We start from the raw sequence: 14767 nt of genomic DNA on the forward strand, positions 1-14767 counted from the left end.
CTGTGTTAGCCAGGATGGTCTCGATCTCCTGACCTCGTGATCCGCCCGTCTCGGCCTCCCAAAGTGCTGGGATTACAGGCTTGAGCCACCGCGCCCGGCCACCATATATGTTTTAACAATTTTGAAGGGTACCAAAAATATATATATAGTGAAAAGTAAAGTCATCTATTCCCACTTTGCCCTGGTGGCCTAGTTTGCTTCTCAAGACGCCATGGTGGTTATTAGCCTCTTGTATATCCTCCCGGGGAAACTTGTGCATATCAAGCAAATATGAGTGTGTGTAATTCCTCTTACCACTTTTTTGTGAAGTGTTTTTTATGTTTTGCTTGGTTTGATAATGAGTGGTTGCTTTGTTATGCAGGATGTTCTGTGCCTTGCTTTGGTTCCTTTGATGTGTTTTGGGCTCCTTAATTAACACCATATTGTGCTACCTTGTTCTTTTTGAAGACTGCCTAGCATTTCATTGTATGTATGTATGTACTGTGAATTACTCATTCTCTTATTGGATGGTGGAATTTATATTCAGTATTTTGCTACAAACAAGGCCACTTAAATACTCTACAGTCTGTAAAATATTCTGTAACCTCTTTATGCACGCATATGCTCTGTAGGAAAACTTTCTGTAAGTGGAATTTGCATTTTTATTTTAGTAGATAATGCCAACATTAAACTTGGAAGGGAATATGCCAGTGTGCCCTCCAGCAGCAGTGTGGAAGGTGCAGTTTTCCCATGCCCTCCAGTGCTCTCAGCTGCTTTATGTGTCTTCTTTTTTTTTTTTTGGAGACAGAGTCTCGCTCTGTCACCCAGGCTGGAGTGGAGTGACGCAATCTTGGCTCACTGCAACCTCCACCTCCAGGGCTCAAGAGATTCTCCTGCCTCAGCCTCCTGAGTAGCTGGGATTACAGGTATTTGTGTTTTTAGTAGAGACAGGGTTTCACCATGTTGGCCAGGCTGGACTTGAACTTCTGACCTCAAGTGATCTGCCCGCCTTGGCCTCCCATAGTGCTGGGATTACAGGCATGAGCCACCACATCCGGCGCTTTATTCATTTTTCTATTTGAATTGTTTGTTTTGTTTTGTTTTGAGATGAAGTCTCGCTCTCTCGCCCAGGCTGGAGTGCAATGGCACGATCTCAGCTCACTGCAACCTCCGCCTCTTGGGTTCAAGAGATTCTCCTGTCTCAGCCTCCTGAGTAGCTGGGATTACAGGCGTGCATCACCACGCCTGGCTAATGTTTTTCGTATTTCTGTAGAGACGGGGTTTCACCGTGTTGGCCAGGCTGGTCTCTAACCCCTGACCTCAAGTGATCCACCCACCTCAGCCTCCCAAAGTGCTGGGGTTACAGGTGTGAGCCCCTGTGCCCGGCCAAATTGGTCTTTTTTCAAAAACTGAATTACAGGGCTTTTAAAATTCTATAAATTAAGGAAATTAGCTACTTCTCTCAGGTGTGGCATATTTTCCCCCCAGGTTATCATTTGACTCTTGGTTTTGTTTAGGCTTTATTTTCCATTCTGAAATTTAAAATTTTAGGTAATAAAACTTATTGGTGTTTTCTTTTAAGGTTTCTGAGTTTTATGTCATCTGTTAAAAGGACAACTTAATTCCAGCTTTGTTTTCCTAACTTTATTTTTTTCTCACAGGACTTTTGAATTAAATCATCTTTTTCTTGCTGATATAAAATGGTCCTTATATTACTTTCTAAATTTTGGTATCTATTTGATTCTATTCTCAACTCTATTTACTATTATAATCTCTATTCATGTGCCAGTGTCATTATTTGTTTTGTTTTTTTTGAGACAGAGTCTCGCTGTGTCGCCCGGGCTGGAGTGCAATGGCCGGATCTCAGCTCACTGCAAGCTCCGCCTCCCGGGTTTACGTCATTCTCCTGCTTCCGTCTCCCGGGTAGCTGGGACTACAGGCGCCCGCCACATCGCCCGGCTAGTTTTTTGTATTTTTAGTAGAGACGGGGTTTCACCGTGTTAGCCAGGATGGTCTCGATCTCCTGACCTCGTGATCCGCCTGTCTCGGCCTCCCAAAGTGCTGGGATTACAGGCTTGAGGCACCGCGCCCGGCCGGTATCATTATTTGTAATTGCTGCAGCTTTCAATTATTTTAACATCTGATATGTTTTTCATAAATGTCTTGGTTATTTCTGTACATTTAATTTTCCATATGAACTTTCAAATCAGGTTGTTTGGTTATATATGTTATTTTATATATACATATATTTGTGGCATTTTTGTTAGAATTACATTACATTTATGGACTGATTTAGAGATAATTAGCTTCTATGTACTATTGCATCTTCTTATCTGGAAATAGGGTATATCTTTCCGTTTATTCAAAATTTACTTTATGCCCCTTAGAGATGTTTTAAAATTTTCTTCATATAGATTTTGTGTATTTTTTGCTAAGCTTATTCTTTTTGTATTTTTTGTTGCTATTAACTTTTTATATTGGAAGGCTACTGAATCATTATTATTATTATTATTATTATTATTACTTGAGACTGAGTTTTACACTTGTTGCCCAGGCTGGATTTCTATGGCATGATCTTGGCCCACTGCAACCTCCACCTCCTGGGTTCAAGTGATTCTTCTGCCTCAGCCTCCTGAAGAGCTGGGATTACAGGCACCCTCCACCATGCCCAGCTTATTTTTGTGTTTTTAGTAGAGACGGGGTTTCACCATGTTGGTCAGGCTGGTCTCGAACTCCTGACCTCAAGTGAGCTGCCCGCCTTGGCCTCCCAAAGTGCTGGGATTGCAGGTGTGAGCCACTGCACCCGGACGGTTATTGATTTTATATTTTAATGTTGCATTCAGCTGCTTGACAAAATTATCTTGTTTGTAATACATTTTTAATTAATTCTCTTATGGTTTTTTTTTCTAAGATAAAATAACATCATCTGCTAAAAATAATTTTGTCTCCTATTTTCTAATTTTATACATCATATTTCTTTCTCTTGTCAGATTGCTTGGGCCAGGATCTCTAGAACAGTATTCTAGAATAATGGGGTTAGTTGAGTGTATTATTCCATTTTTACACTGCTGATAAAAACATACCCGAGACTAGGAAGAAAAGGAGGTTTAATTTGACTTACAGTTCCACATGGCAGGGGGAGGTCTCGTAATCATGGCAGAGGATGAAAGGCATTTCTTTTTTTTTTTGAGAGGGAGTCTTGCTCTGTCGCCCAGGCTGGAGTGCAGTGGCGGGATCTCGGCTCACTGCAAGCTCTGCCTCCCGGGTTTACACCATTCTCCTGCCTCAGCCTCCCGAGTAGCTGGGACTACAGACGCCTGCCACCTCGCCTGGCTAGTTTTTTGTATTTTTTAGTAGAGACGGGGTTTCACCGTGTTAGCCAGAATGGTCTGGATCTCCTGACCTCGTGATCCGCCCGTCTTGGCCTCCCAAAGTGCTGGGATTACAGGCTTGAGCCACCGCACCCAGCTGAAAGGCATTTCTTACATGGCAGCAGCAAGAGAGAATGAGGAAGAAGCAAAAGCAGAAACCTCTGATAAACCCATCAGATCTCGTGAGACTTACTTATTATCACGAGAATAACCGACCCCCATGGTTCAGTTACCACCTCCCGCCCTGCCCCCCTGCCGTCTGTCCTACAACATGTGGGAATTCTGGGAGATACAATGCAAGTTGAAATGTGGGTAGGAGCATAGCCAAACCACATCAGTGGCAACCTTAATTTGTCCCTTTCTTCATCGAGAGTGCTTCTGATGTTCTACAACTGGCCACGCGGTGTCCTGTTCATTTGGAGTCTGCCTTTGTTTATCCTGCTCATGGCATTTCTTTTCTGTGTGTCAATAGCGCAGTGATGGCCCCTATGCCCTGGTGCTCGTACCAACAAGAGAGGTAAGCAGGCTCCCTTTTGGGGCAAGTTTTAAGCACATGCTTTCACTAGTGTCCCTTTGAATTTAAAAGTGGTTTTATCATTTTTCTCCCTACTGCACAAGCCACTGGCCACCAGTTCCATTTACCTGAAAGCCATCCTTCTGGTTCTTGTGAAGGAGAAAAATTCAAGTAGTCTCTGAGAATCATAAGTATGGAAAAGTATTTTCCTATTGTCTAGAAACTAATGACACTATTAAATGTCTGTTTAATCGTGTTTTGAATTAATTTGCTTAAAAAAAAAAACCTTGCATTTTTGTAGGTTTTTTTTTAAGCAACTTAATTCAAAACCAAAAGCAGTTGGCTCTGAAAATGAACCTTTAATTTTTTTAAAAGCTACTGCTACCAAAATGTTACTTGTTCCTAAAAGTTAAACTTTTCAATAGTTTTTTCTTTCTTGTTGGAACTCTATTCTATCTAATCTATTTTATTTGCCCACAGTGGCAACTTCAGATTAGGGTATCTGGTTTCTCTATCAAGTGCTGATCACTTCCTTACAGAGAATTGATCACAGAGATGATTTGAAGTCAGCCTTTTATACAGCCTGCAGTCCCCTATCTCAGCTCAGTCCAATGAAGGAGCAGGCACAGAAGCTATTAAAATTTTTACAGCAGCAAACTTGCTACTTCTCTAGGATGCTTCATTAATACTAAATATGTGGAAACTGTGTATACATCCTTTAAGAACGGGATTCTGTATGAGGCATCTTTGAAGGTTGTTAATGGTTGTAGCCTACTTTAATTTTCACTTGCTTTGTTCTCCAATGGAGCTGTTAGTTTGCTTTTGTTTTATTGATACAAACGTGAGGAGTGACCACCATCTCCCAGGCTTCACATACCCTGGGACAGTGGTAGAACACAGTCATGGCACCTTTAGAGTGAAGTTCCTGGAGGCTACCCTGTTGCATCACTATTCTGTCTTACCTCGTATACATATTATATTCTCTCTCTTTCTAAGGAGAGTCAAATTCAGGTTACTTTGGTTACCATTTTTGTGCAGCATAGACTTGAACTTCTCTGTGTGGCACTCTGGGAATTTGAGCCAGCAGAGGGAGCACAAAACACTATTTTTGTGTATGTCCAACAAATAGACGTGGTGTCTGTAACTCTTTGCCCAAACTGACAGGTTGCACAACCAGTCTAAGAGCAAGGTATATTAGATTCCGTATATAGGATTTTTTTCTTCTTAAATCTTAACTTCAGGTCCAAGTTTGGATCCTAATCACGTTACATTGTCTTTAAAAAAAAAAAAAGAAGAAGGGATCCTATTGATCATCTATAACTTTTGAAATTTTTACAGCTGGCTCTACAAAGCTTTGACACTGTCCAGAAACTGCTTAAGGTAAGACAAACCATGAGTTCCATTTTATCTTGCTTCCTGACTAGTATACCACAGTCTATTCTTTATTTTCAAAGAGATAAGAATTATTTCCTTTTGCCTGGATATCTCTGCTCTCTCTAGGTAGTTTATAGGTTTTTACTGATCTAAACCCACCCATTTCTAGCTTAGCTGGATTATCAGTGACTCCTGGTGCATAAAGTCCTATAATTGGTTCATCATAGTCACTAGCAAGCCACATAGAGAAATGCACAGGTATAGCCTGACGGTGACCCAGTGGAAAGCAACTTAGCTGCAAGTAGCGTTTGTTTAGAAAGGAGAGTGATGGTTTCAGAGTCGAAGCCAGCCAACTCACCAAATTAGATCATGAATTGATCCATTCTTTCTTTTATTAGGGGTGGAGAGTAGGGAAAGGTGTTGCTTGGGTTTTAACGCCAAAAAAGGCAGTGGACTTACTGAAATATGTTTTCAATTCAGGCTCTGTGGGGAAAGACAGGGAAGCTACTTGAATGATTTAGGAAGCTCACATTTCTCTCTCACTGTGGTGGAAGCTAGTTATCTACCTATATTTCAGGTTACTGCTAATAGTGTACTGGGTGTAGCAATGCCTAGGAATTGTGTCTGCACGATAACACCTTATACAATGAGAAGCGCCAGTTCTCTCTCATGCCTTAAGGAAAGGGAATTTGGAATCAGTGTCTGATGTTTAAGTAAAGGGGCTTTGCACTGACTGTGGTCTGCTGTCTTTCTGTAGCCTTTCACCTGGATTGTGCCTGGAGTGTTAATGGGAGGAGAGAAGAGAAAATCAGAAAAGGCCAGGTAGGAAGAGGTTTGTTGGTTGTTATTTCCTTCTTGAATCTGTCCTGCCTTCCTATTCCATAAGGCTGGGTCCCTCTAAACCTGCTGAGAGCTTTGTCTCAGGCTCTGCTTCCTAGTCCCAGTGCACAGGGACAGATTGAGTCAGTGGGGAGCGGTCACCTCTAGACGGTGCTGTTTTTTAAAATATTAAACCTACAAACACGTTTCCCTCTGATGTTGCTATTAACAGTGCTGTCACCTTCTTAACTCCCACCTACCCAATGCCCTACAGCATCCCTGGTTTAGTATACATCCACCTGGGTGCAACTCACTTTTGTGTACATTGAGAGTTTGGGGTTTTGTTGTTTGGTTTTACAAAAACAAGATCATTACTCATATAATGCTTTGGGACTTGCTTTTTACAACCAAATATGTTTATTCCTTTCTTTATTAGAATTTATAATGGGTGTCAGTTGAAAATTGTTGCAACAAGTAAATCTCAAACTGTCTTCATTCTTTTGAAAACATTTTTATTGTATTACAGCTTAATAACCAGTACTCAATAATGATGCATGTAGTCTATAACCGAGGAGTAAATATGAAACCTGAAACCTCAAAGCATTGATTAGGATTCGACTCAGCTGTGAATAACGAGAAATAACAGTGGCACAAACAATACACAAGTTTTACTTTACTTTCACATTTAAGAAATCTGACAGAGCCAGTCCAGGGCTGGCCTGGAGCTCCAGTGTCGGGGACCAAACTCTGTCTTTTTGTGCCACTATGGAATGATTCCATTTTTAAGGTTACCTCATAGTCTTAGATAGTTGCAGGCACTCCAACCATTGCATCTAATTTCTTGCCAGCAGGTACAGAGATAATCATACCTGCTCCCTCCGAAGCATGATTGGCATGTTCCCTTTACCCTTTTATCCCATTGCTAAAACAGAAGCATGACTATACTTAACTGCAAGGGAAGCTGGAAAATATATCCAGGTAGGCTGGGTGCAATGGCTCATGCCTGTAATCCCAGCACTTTGGGAGGCCAAGGCAGGAGGATGACTTAAGACCAGGAGTTTGAGACCAACCTAGGCAACATAGCGAGAACCCCATCTCTACAAAGAAAAAAAAATGTACTAAAAATTGGAAGCTTTTATTACTGTGGACTAATAGGAAAATGGTTGTTTGGGGAATGAGAAATTAGATTTATTGTATATAACCCATGGGACAAAGCTGAGCCCCGTTGTGTGGAAGTTACGTAAAGGGCTTAGCATAAAAAAAAGTGTCCTAGCAATTGAAGCACCCTGGCATGGGATAACTTGCTCAGATACTAGATTCCCTAGCACAGAAACCTTCGAGAACAGGCTGGACTACAATTTTTTTGGAAGGTTCTAGAAAGGATTTATGAATCAGATAAAGAGCATTGGATTATGTAGTTATGATTTCTTTCAAAATTAAGGTTTTATGATTTTAATGTAATTTCACATCATAACAGTTGTATCTCACAGTACAGGGAAAGACTCAAGCACAGCTTTCTACCCAGTTGTTTTTATGTTTTGTCATGATTTCAGGCTATGGCACGTTTGTACTGTACATGAAATGAGTCTGTCTCTTTTGCCTTTTTCCTGTGGTTTCTATTGGCATAGCCCCGTTTGATTTACTTCCTTTTATGATATATAATTTTAAACAGACTCCGCAAAGGAATAAATATCCTTATCTCAACTCCTGGACGCCTGGTGGATCATATAAAATCCACAAAGAACATTCATTTTAGTCGGCTGCGGTGGTTGGTGTTTGATGAAGCAGACAGGTGAGCCTCGTCCCAGGATGATGACAGGTAGAAGAGAAGGGCTGTTTCTGCTCTCCTTGTTGCAACTTCTGTGGCCCGTTAGACCACATTTGCTCTTCATATAGATGAAAATTTCTTTTTTTTGCAACCACAGAATCTTGGATTTGGGTTTTGAAAAGGACATCACAGTGATACTTAATGCTGTAAATGCTGAATGCCAGAAACGACAGAACGTCTTGCTATCAGCGACACTCACAGAAGGTGAGCTGAAAAGAAGTGATGGGTCCTTCTTTGTTCCTAATGAAGAGGAAGGACCTAGATTTAATCTGGGTTGTTTGCTGCAGTGATTCTCAACCTCAGGGAGGTGGGGGGCAGGGAGGGAGATGTCCTTAGAAGACTGCCTTTTCAAACTGTATGTTCAGCACTCCCAGCTTCGCTCTTCAAGTCATCCAAGACAGATATGTTCCCCAGCGCATGGGGAAAGGGAGAAAGGACAGGGATGAGGATGAGAAAAGACTGGCTGCCGTTGGCTTGGTGGTTTCATGAGGTTTTTTTGCACTTGCAACCCACAGAGAGCAGGGCCCTTGCACTGAAGATGATGACTTCTTATCTGAGTGCATTTTTGATGTAATCACTCTTCCTCCTATAGAGCTATTGAACTTAAAAAATATATCAATGAAGCTCTTCTCTGTTTTCCATCCATATGCAATAGAAATTCTTAGCTCTCTTTTATCAATGGGAACACGAAGGCTTGGAAAAGTTGCATCACTCTACCAGAATCACCCCACACAGTGAGTCATTGACCAGCAGTGCAGCTTTCACTTGTGTCTGGTTTCCTTGGTTTACTAGGCCACCTTGTAATGTGCATGTACCAGATGCCATGCATGTGACCCCTCACAGTTCCCCATGTTCTAAAATTTGAGGGATGATTCAAAATGAAAAAGGGATTCTGTGGTCAAGAAAGTTTGAGAAATGCCCCACATCCCTCCGTTGGGTATTCTCAGGGCACATTAATACAATAAAGGCCCTGAGAGGGCTGCTTAGAGCAAAGAAGCTTTTGTGAAACCTTTGAAATCCAAGGTTTACCATAACTTACTTGATCAAAGAACCCTTTTGGGAGGTGGGAGTGGGTGCAGTATCTGTTGCTGTCTTTTGGAGGCTGTTCCGTAGGTGAGTGTTTATAGAACGTTGGTACAGATTGGTTATTAGGCTGTGGGAAGAAGTTTTGGTAGATCTCCCCACAACACACATGTTGGCACTAGGGCAGATCAGTGCTGGGACTTGGTGATACCCATGGGGTAACATACATAGTCCTAACATTCATGGGTGGGTGCTGTATAGGGGGTATGTTTTTGTGACCAGTTTCACGGTGTGTTTGTTGTCTGCTTTGCCCTTCTCACTTTTATCCATAGGTGTAACGCGGCTAGCTGATATCAGTTTGCATGATCCAGTCAGTATTTCCGTCCTGGACAAGAGCCATGACCAGTTGAACTCAAAGGACAAAGCGATCCGGGAAGTCTGTCCTCCACCAGCTGGCGACGAGCTGGACAGCTTTGCAATACCAGAGAGTCTCGAGCAGCACGTGACTGTGGTTCCCAGCAAACTGAGGCTTGTCTGCCTAGCGGCCTTCATCCTTCAGAAATGCAAGGTGGGACTGTGGGCTAGTGCCGACTTGATCCAGGGAAGAAAGGCCTGCTTTCTTGTGTTAAGCCATTGGTAGCAATGAGTTAAGACACCAAAAATCAGAGGTTTTCCAACTTATGTCTGCATTCTGGATGCAAACTTTGATGTACATCCTTTCAGTCAAGTTTTAGGATTATGGTAAAGAATCAGAGGTCAATGGTAGCCATGATGTTCAGCTTGAAATCTGTCCTCGATACCTTTCCTGGGACTGATATTAGGCACATCACAGGTGGCGGGAACAGCTGGATGTGAGGCAGACATAGGGGCTTGTGCTCATGTTTCTCCAAGAGTCCTGGCATTTGTGTATTTATTTACTGGACTTCTGTGATGACTCTCAGACGTGAGAAGATAGTAAGTGGAAGGGCTTCAGGGTGAAGATTTTCTGCATATGTAGGGTCTCAGCCAGGTAGTGTTGCTGTGGCAAGCCCTGGATGAGTAAGGGGAACGGAGCTCCCACACAGCTGTGCTCTGAAGTGTGTTTATTTTTGTCAGATAAGGGAAACCCGTTTGAAATGATAGCTGTGTCGTTTTCCTCTCCTGCATTCTTTGTAGAGTGCAGTATCACTGTTTTTGATTTTTAAAATAATTCAAAGATAGTCACCTTTATTTCCAAATGGGGGTCAGCATGACTGTATAGTTTAGAGAAATACTCATTTTGGCGTCACGTAATCTTAAAATATGTGGGTTTTTCCTCCCTTTGTATCAATGTAGTTTGAGAAAGACCAGAAGATGGTTATCTTTTTCTCAAGTTGCGAGCTGGTGGAGTTCCACTACAGCCTCTTCCTACAGACCCTGCTGAGCAGCTCAGGGGCGCCGGCATCAGGGCAGTTGCCATCTGCCTCCACGCGATTAAAATTCCTACGGCTGCATGGCAACATGGAGCAGGAGGTGAGCACTGATCTCCCTGTGCAGCGACAGCACCGTGGCCCCACGTGGAGATGGGGACGAACCTAAGTCCGGCAAACCTGTTCTTTAGGCTCAGCAATGGCTACGACCCTTGCACACTCCACTGGGCAAGTCAAGAATTAGACGAAAATGGGGGACCCACTGGAACTAGAGGGGATCACACTGCTGGATTGATGTGGGCAAGGAGAGTCTATTGTTCCCATTTGCTTTTGCTCCAGGAGCTGGTCTCTTCCACCCGAGAGAGCTCACAGGCCCCGATTTGGCCTGAATCTACCTCAACCAGCTGTTAAGGCAACAGAGTACCACTAAGTAGCTGGCACCAGGGAAGGGTTTTGCCTTTTTAGTACCCAGTGTGTAATTAGGGCTTGATGTCTTCAAATTAAGAGCATTAATGGAGCTAAATTGTGGATCCCATATGGTACTGCTGAGCACGGCTGCTGTCATTGTCAACAAGACACAGCGCTGCACTCAGAATGCTTTTGGTTGGGAGAGGGTACTGTGAACCAAAGGGGCTGCGGGTTCCCAATTCTTTCTCTGCACGGAGTAAGATTTCTGTTCACGAAGAAGAGTACAACATTTCCTCTCTTTTAGGGACTCAGCTGTGTGAGTCGCATTCCTCCACTCTTAACTAGGCCGTTTGGTAGGGAGTCGGGGTGGAGTACGGGAGTGAGATACGCTTACTGGAATTGGAAAAGAAAGGACGAGCAAGACTCAGAAGTAGGAGCCATTTTGCCCTAGAGGAGAGGGTACCAGACAGCTTTGCAAATTAGAAAGTGGGAAAGAAAACTAGAAATCGGAATGAGATTTGACTTGAGCCAGCTTAAAAGATCATAACATTTTTAGAGCTAAAAGGGACACCAGAGGTTTGACACGATCCTAAACAAGTCCAACCTCTCTTTGCTTTTGCTCTTTTGTTTTCATACTGAAGTAAATAGAGGCCCAGAAAAGCGAACTTGCTCAAGGTCACTCAAGGACACAGGTTATTTGCCACAAGATTATATAGAAATCCCTGAACATTCCAGCCCTTGTGCATTAGGTAAACTCTTGGCCTTTACCTTCGGATCCCTGATTCAATCAAACTTGCTGATTTTATTTTTTTAATACCATTAATGGTTTGGAGTTTTGTTTTTGTTTTAAGCTTTGTTTACTAATCCTGTGAGTCTGTTTTTACCAGAGGCGTTCTGCGGCATCGATCCAAGCGATTGGGGGAAGCTGGGTATGGACTCAGAATAGTCTAGGAATTCGCTATAATAGATCACACACAAGAGTCTATAGCTTCATTATACAGAGGCTGTTCATCTCACATTGTAACAGGGAAGTAGTCTAGTATGCTGTTTATAGCTGTGCCCTCTGGGGGCACACTGCTTGTAGTCCTGTCCTGGCTGTCATTTGCTGACTGTGTAATGTCAGGTAAATATTTAAGCTCTCTGTGACTTAGTTTCCGTGTCTCTAAAGTGGGGATGATAATTGTACTTCCTTTAGGGTTGACTCAGTTAATGCAGACAGAGCTCTCCGTACAGGGCCTAGCGCACAGGAAGTGCTCAGTAAATGTTAAGCGCCTTTATTATTATTGTTTTTATCTGTCTTTCAGCAATAGTTCTGTTTCTATAGTTTAAAAGGTTTTTTTTTATAATTAAAATTGTGTTTTTGTAGTTTAAAAAGAAGAATGTCTGTATAGTATTTAGCCTTTGCAGTGGAAGACAGGAGGTTATAGTATCCCTGTGTTTTATTTTCTAAGTATTAGGGGTAAGTTTCTTGTTCCAGACTAGGCTAAAACTGTCCCACTTAAGTTTTCCTGACTTATTACCCTGGCCACTGTCCTACAAGACCTTAGCATGGTCTCCTTAGATGGTTGACATGATTCTAAATAAGTTTCTGAGCATTGGATAGGAGTCGCTATTTGCATGGTAGTTGTGATGAAAGTCCCAGAGTTTGGTAGGTTTTTTTTTTCTTGCCCCAAATCTGAATGCATCATAACTAGTCTTTAAGGTGTTTCATAAGCTTTTATGAACTTTTTGATTTTTTCTGATTCTGATTCTACGATGTTTATAAAGATCATGCAGCAGACTGGACAAATGGATCTGTCCTTTTGGGGGTCTGAGCACTGACTTAGGAACATAGTTCCCGGGTTCAGATATCATTCCAGCCCTTTACCATGTGTGTGTGTCCTTTGGGCAAGTTCCTTAACCTGTCTGTGCCTCAGTTTTTTTCTTCTGGAAAATGGGGTGATGATAGTACCTACACATAGGGTTGTTGTGAGGATTAGCGAAGTTCAGATGTGTGAGGTGCTTAAGCCAGTGTCTGGTACATGGTGAGCACTCGATGAATGTTGGTTGTTTGTATGTCTTTATCCAGTGTACTCAGTGAGGTGTGCCCTGGGCTTCCAGCCATGGACAAAATCTACGCGTATGAAAGCCCAGAAAGACATGCCACAGCACACAGTGACTGTGCCAAAGCAGCAGAGACTTTACTTTTTTCCAGATTTTGAGTAGTTTGGTTCTATTTCTTTGTATTTGCTGCTGACGGGTGAATGTGACCAACTCAAGTGCATAGAGCATCATGACTGAAGAGCGTTCAGAAGGTGCCGTTGCAGGCTCATACTGAAAGCATTCTAGGATGCTCACCTTTTGGTCCAGCAAGTCTGTTTCTAGGAATTTAACCTAAGAGAATAATTAAGAATCTACACAGTGACTTATTTACAGAGATGTTTGTCACAGCATTGATTGCAATATTAAAAAATCAGCAGGGCATGGTGGCTCATGCCTGTAATTCTAGCACTTTGGGAGGCTGAGGCTGGTGAGTTGCTTGACCTCGAGTTCGCGACCAGCCTGGGCAGCATGGCAAAACCTCGTCTCTAACAGAAAATACAAAAATTAGCCAGGCGTCGTGGTGCATGCCTATAGTNTGAATGCATCATAACTAGTCTTTAAGGTGTTTCATAAGCTTTTATGAACTTTTTGATTTTTTCTGATTCTGATTCTACGATGTTTATAAAGATCATGCAGCAGACTGGACAAATGGATCTGTCCTTTTGGGGTCTGAGCACTGACTTAGGAACATAGTTCCCGGGTTCAGATATCATTCCAGCCCTTTACCATGTGTGTGTGTCCTTTGGGCAAGTTCCTTAACCTGTCTGTGCCTCAGTTTTTTTCTTCTGGAAAATGGGGTGATGATAGTACCTACACATAGGGTTGTTGTGAGGATTAGCGAAGTTCAGATGTGTGAGGTGCTTAAGCCAGTGTCTGGTACATGGTGAGCACTCGATGAATGTTGGTTGTTTGTATGTCTTTATCCAGTGTACTCAGTGAGGTGTGCCCTGGGCTTCCAGCCATGGACAAAATCTACGCATATGAAAGCCCAGAAAGACATGCCATAGCACACAGTGACTGTGCCAAAGCAGCAGAGACTTTACTTTTTTCCAGATTTTGAGTAGTTTGGTTCTATTTCTTTGTATTTGCTGCTGACGGGTGAATGTGACCAACTCAAGCGCATAGAGCATCATGACTGAAGAGCGTTCAGAAGGTGCCGTTGCAGGCTCATACTGAAAGCATTCTAGGATGCTCACCTTTTGGTCCAGCAAGTCTGTTTCTAGGAATTTAACCTAAGAGAATAATTAAGAATCTACACAGTGACTTATTTACAGAGATGTTTGTCACAGCATTGATTGCAATATTAAAAAATCAGCAGGGCGTGGTGGCTCATGCCTGTAATTCTAGCACTTTGGGAGGCTGAGGCTGGTGAGTTGCTTGACCTCGAGTTCGCGACCAGCCTGGGCAGCATGGCAAAACCTCGTCTCTAACAGAAAATACAAAAATTAGCCAGGCGTCGTGGTGCATGCCTATAGTTCCAGCTACTCAGGAGGCCAAAGTGAGAGGATCACTTGAACCCGGAAGGTGGAGGTTTTAGTGAACTGAGATTGTGCAGTGAGTCTGGGTGACAAAATGAGACCCTGTCTCAAAAAAAAAAAAAAAAAAAAAATCGGAGACAAGCTTCATTGCATACGACATTGGTCAAATAAATAACGGCGCATCCATTTAGCTGAGTACTGTTTCACCACAACAGATGACCTGGTCTTTAGATACTTATGGGCATGAAGAGATGTTCATATTCTGTTGCTATCTAAGAGCATGTTAATAGTATAAATAGTAGGGTGCCATGTTTTTGGAAAGCTACACATTTGGTTATGTGATGCATAAAAGGGGAACTCGGAAAACATCAAGGTATCCCCAGTGGTAGTGATGGTTTGCCTTGAGTGGTATTTTATTTTCTTCCTTCAATGCAAATGTATTTTCTCTCCAATTAAAATACATAGTTTTATAAATATCTAATCTTTTTTTTTTTTTTTTTTTT

General features: G+C 42.4%; 1 protein-coding gene across 1 annotated transcript in view; it reads left to right on the forward strand.

Moving 5' to 3' along the window:
• DDX31 (DEAD-box helicase 31) overlaps window positions 1-14767 on the forward strand; it is an 83031-nt gene that overhangs the window by 15804 nt on the left and 52460 nt on the right. The window contains exons 7-13 of the mRNA XM_017849534.1: window positions 3823-3867; window positions 5203-5244; window positions 5996-6060; window positions 7730-7849; window positions 7983-8089; window positions 9241-9476; window positions 10223-10399. Of these exons, the coding sequence (XP_017705023.1) occupies window positions 3823-3867; window positions 5203-5244; window positions 5996-6060; window positions 7730-7849; window positions 7983-8089; window positions 9241-9476; window positions 10223-10399 (792 nt within the window). The remainder of the gene's footprint in view (window positions 1-3822; window positions 3868-5202; window positions 5245-5995; window positions 6061-7729; window positions 7850-7982; window positions 8090-9240; window positions 9477-10222; window positions 10400-14767) is intronic.

Source organism: Rhinopithecus bieti, unplaced genomic scaffold (genome assembly GCF_001698545.2).
Source record: "Rhinopithecus bieti isolate Rb0 unplaced genomic scaffold, ASM169854v2 scaffold_2205, whole genome shotgun sequence".
In the NCBI taxonomy this organism is placed as follows: domain Eukaryota; kingdom Metazoa; phylum Chordata; class Mammalia; order Primates; family Cercopithecidae; genus Rhinopithecus; species Rhinopithecus bieti.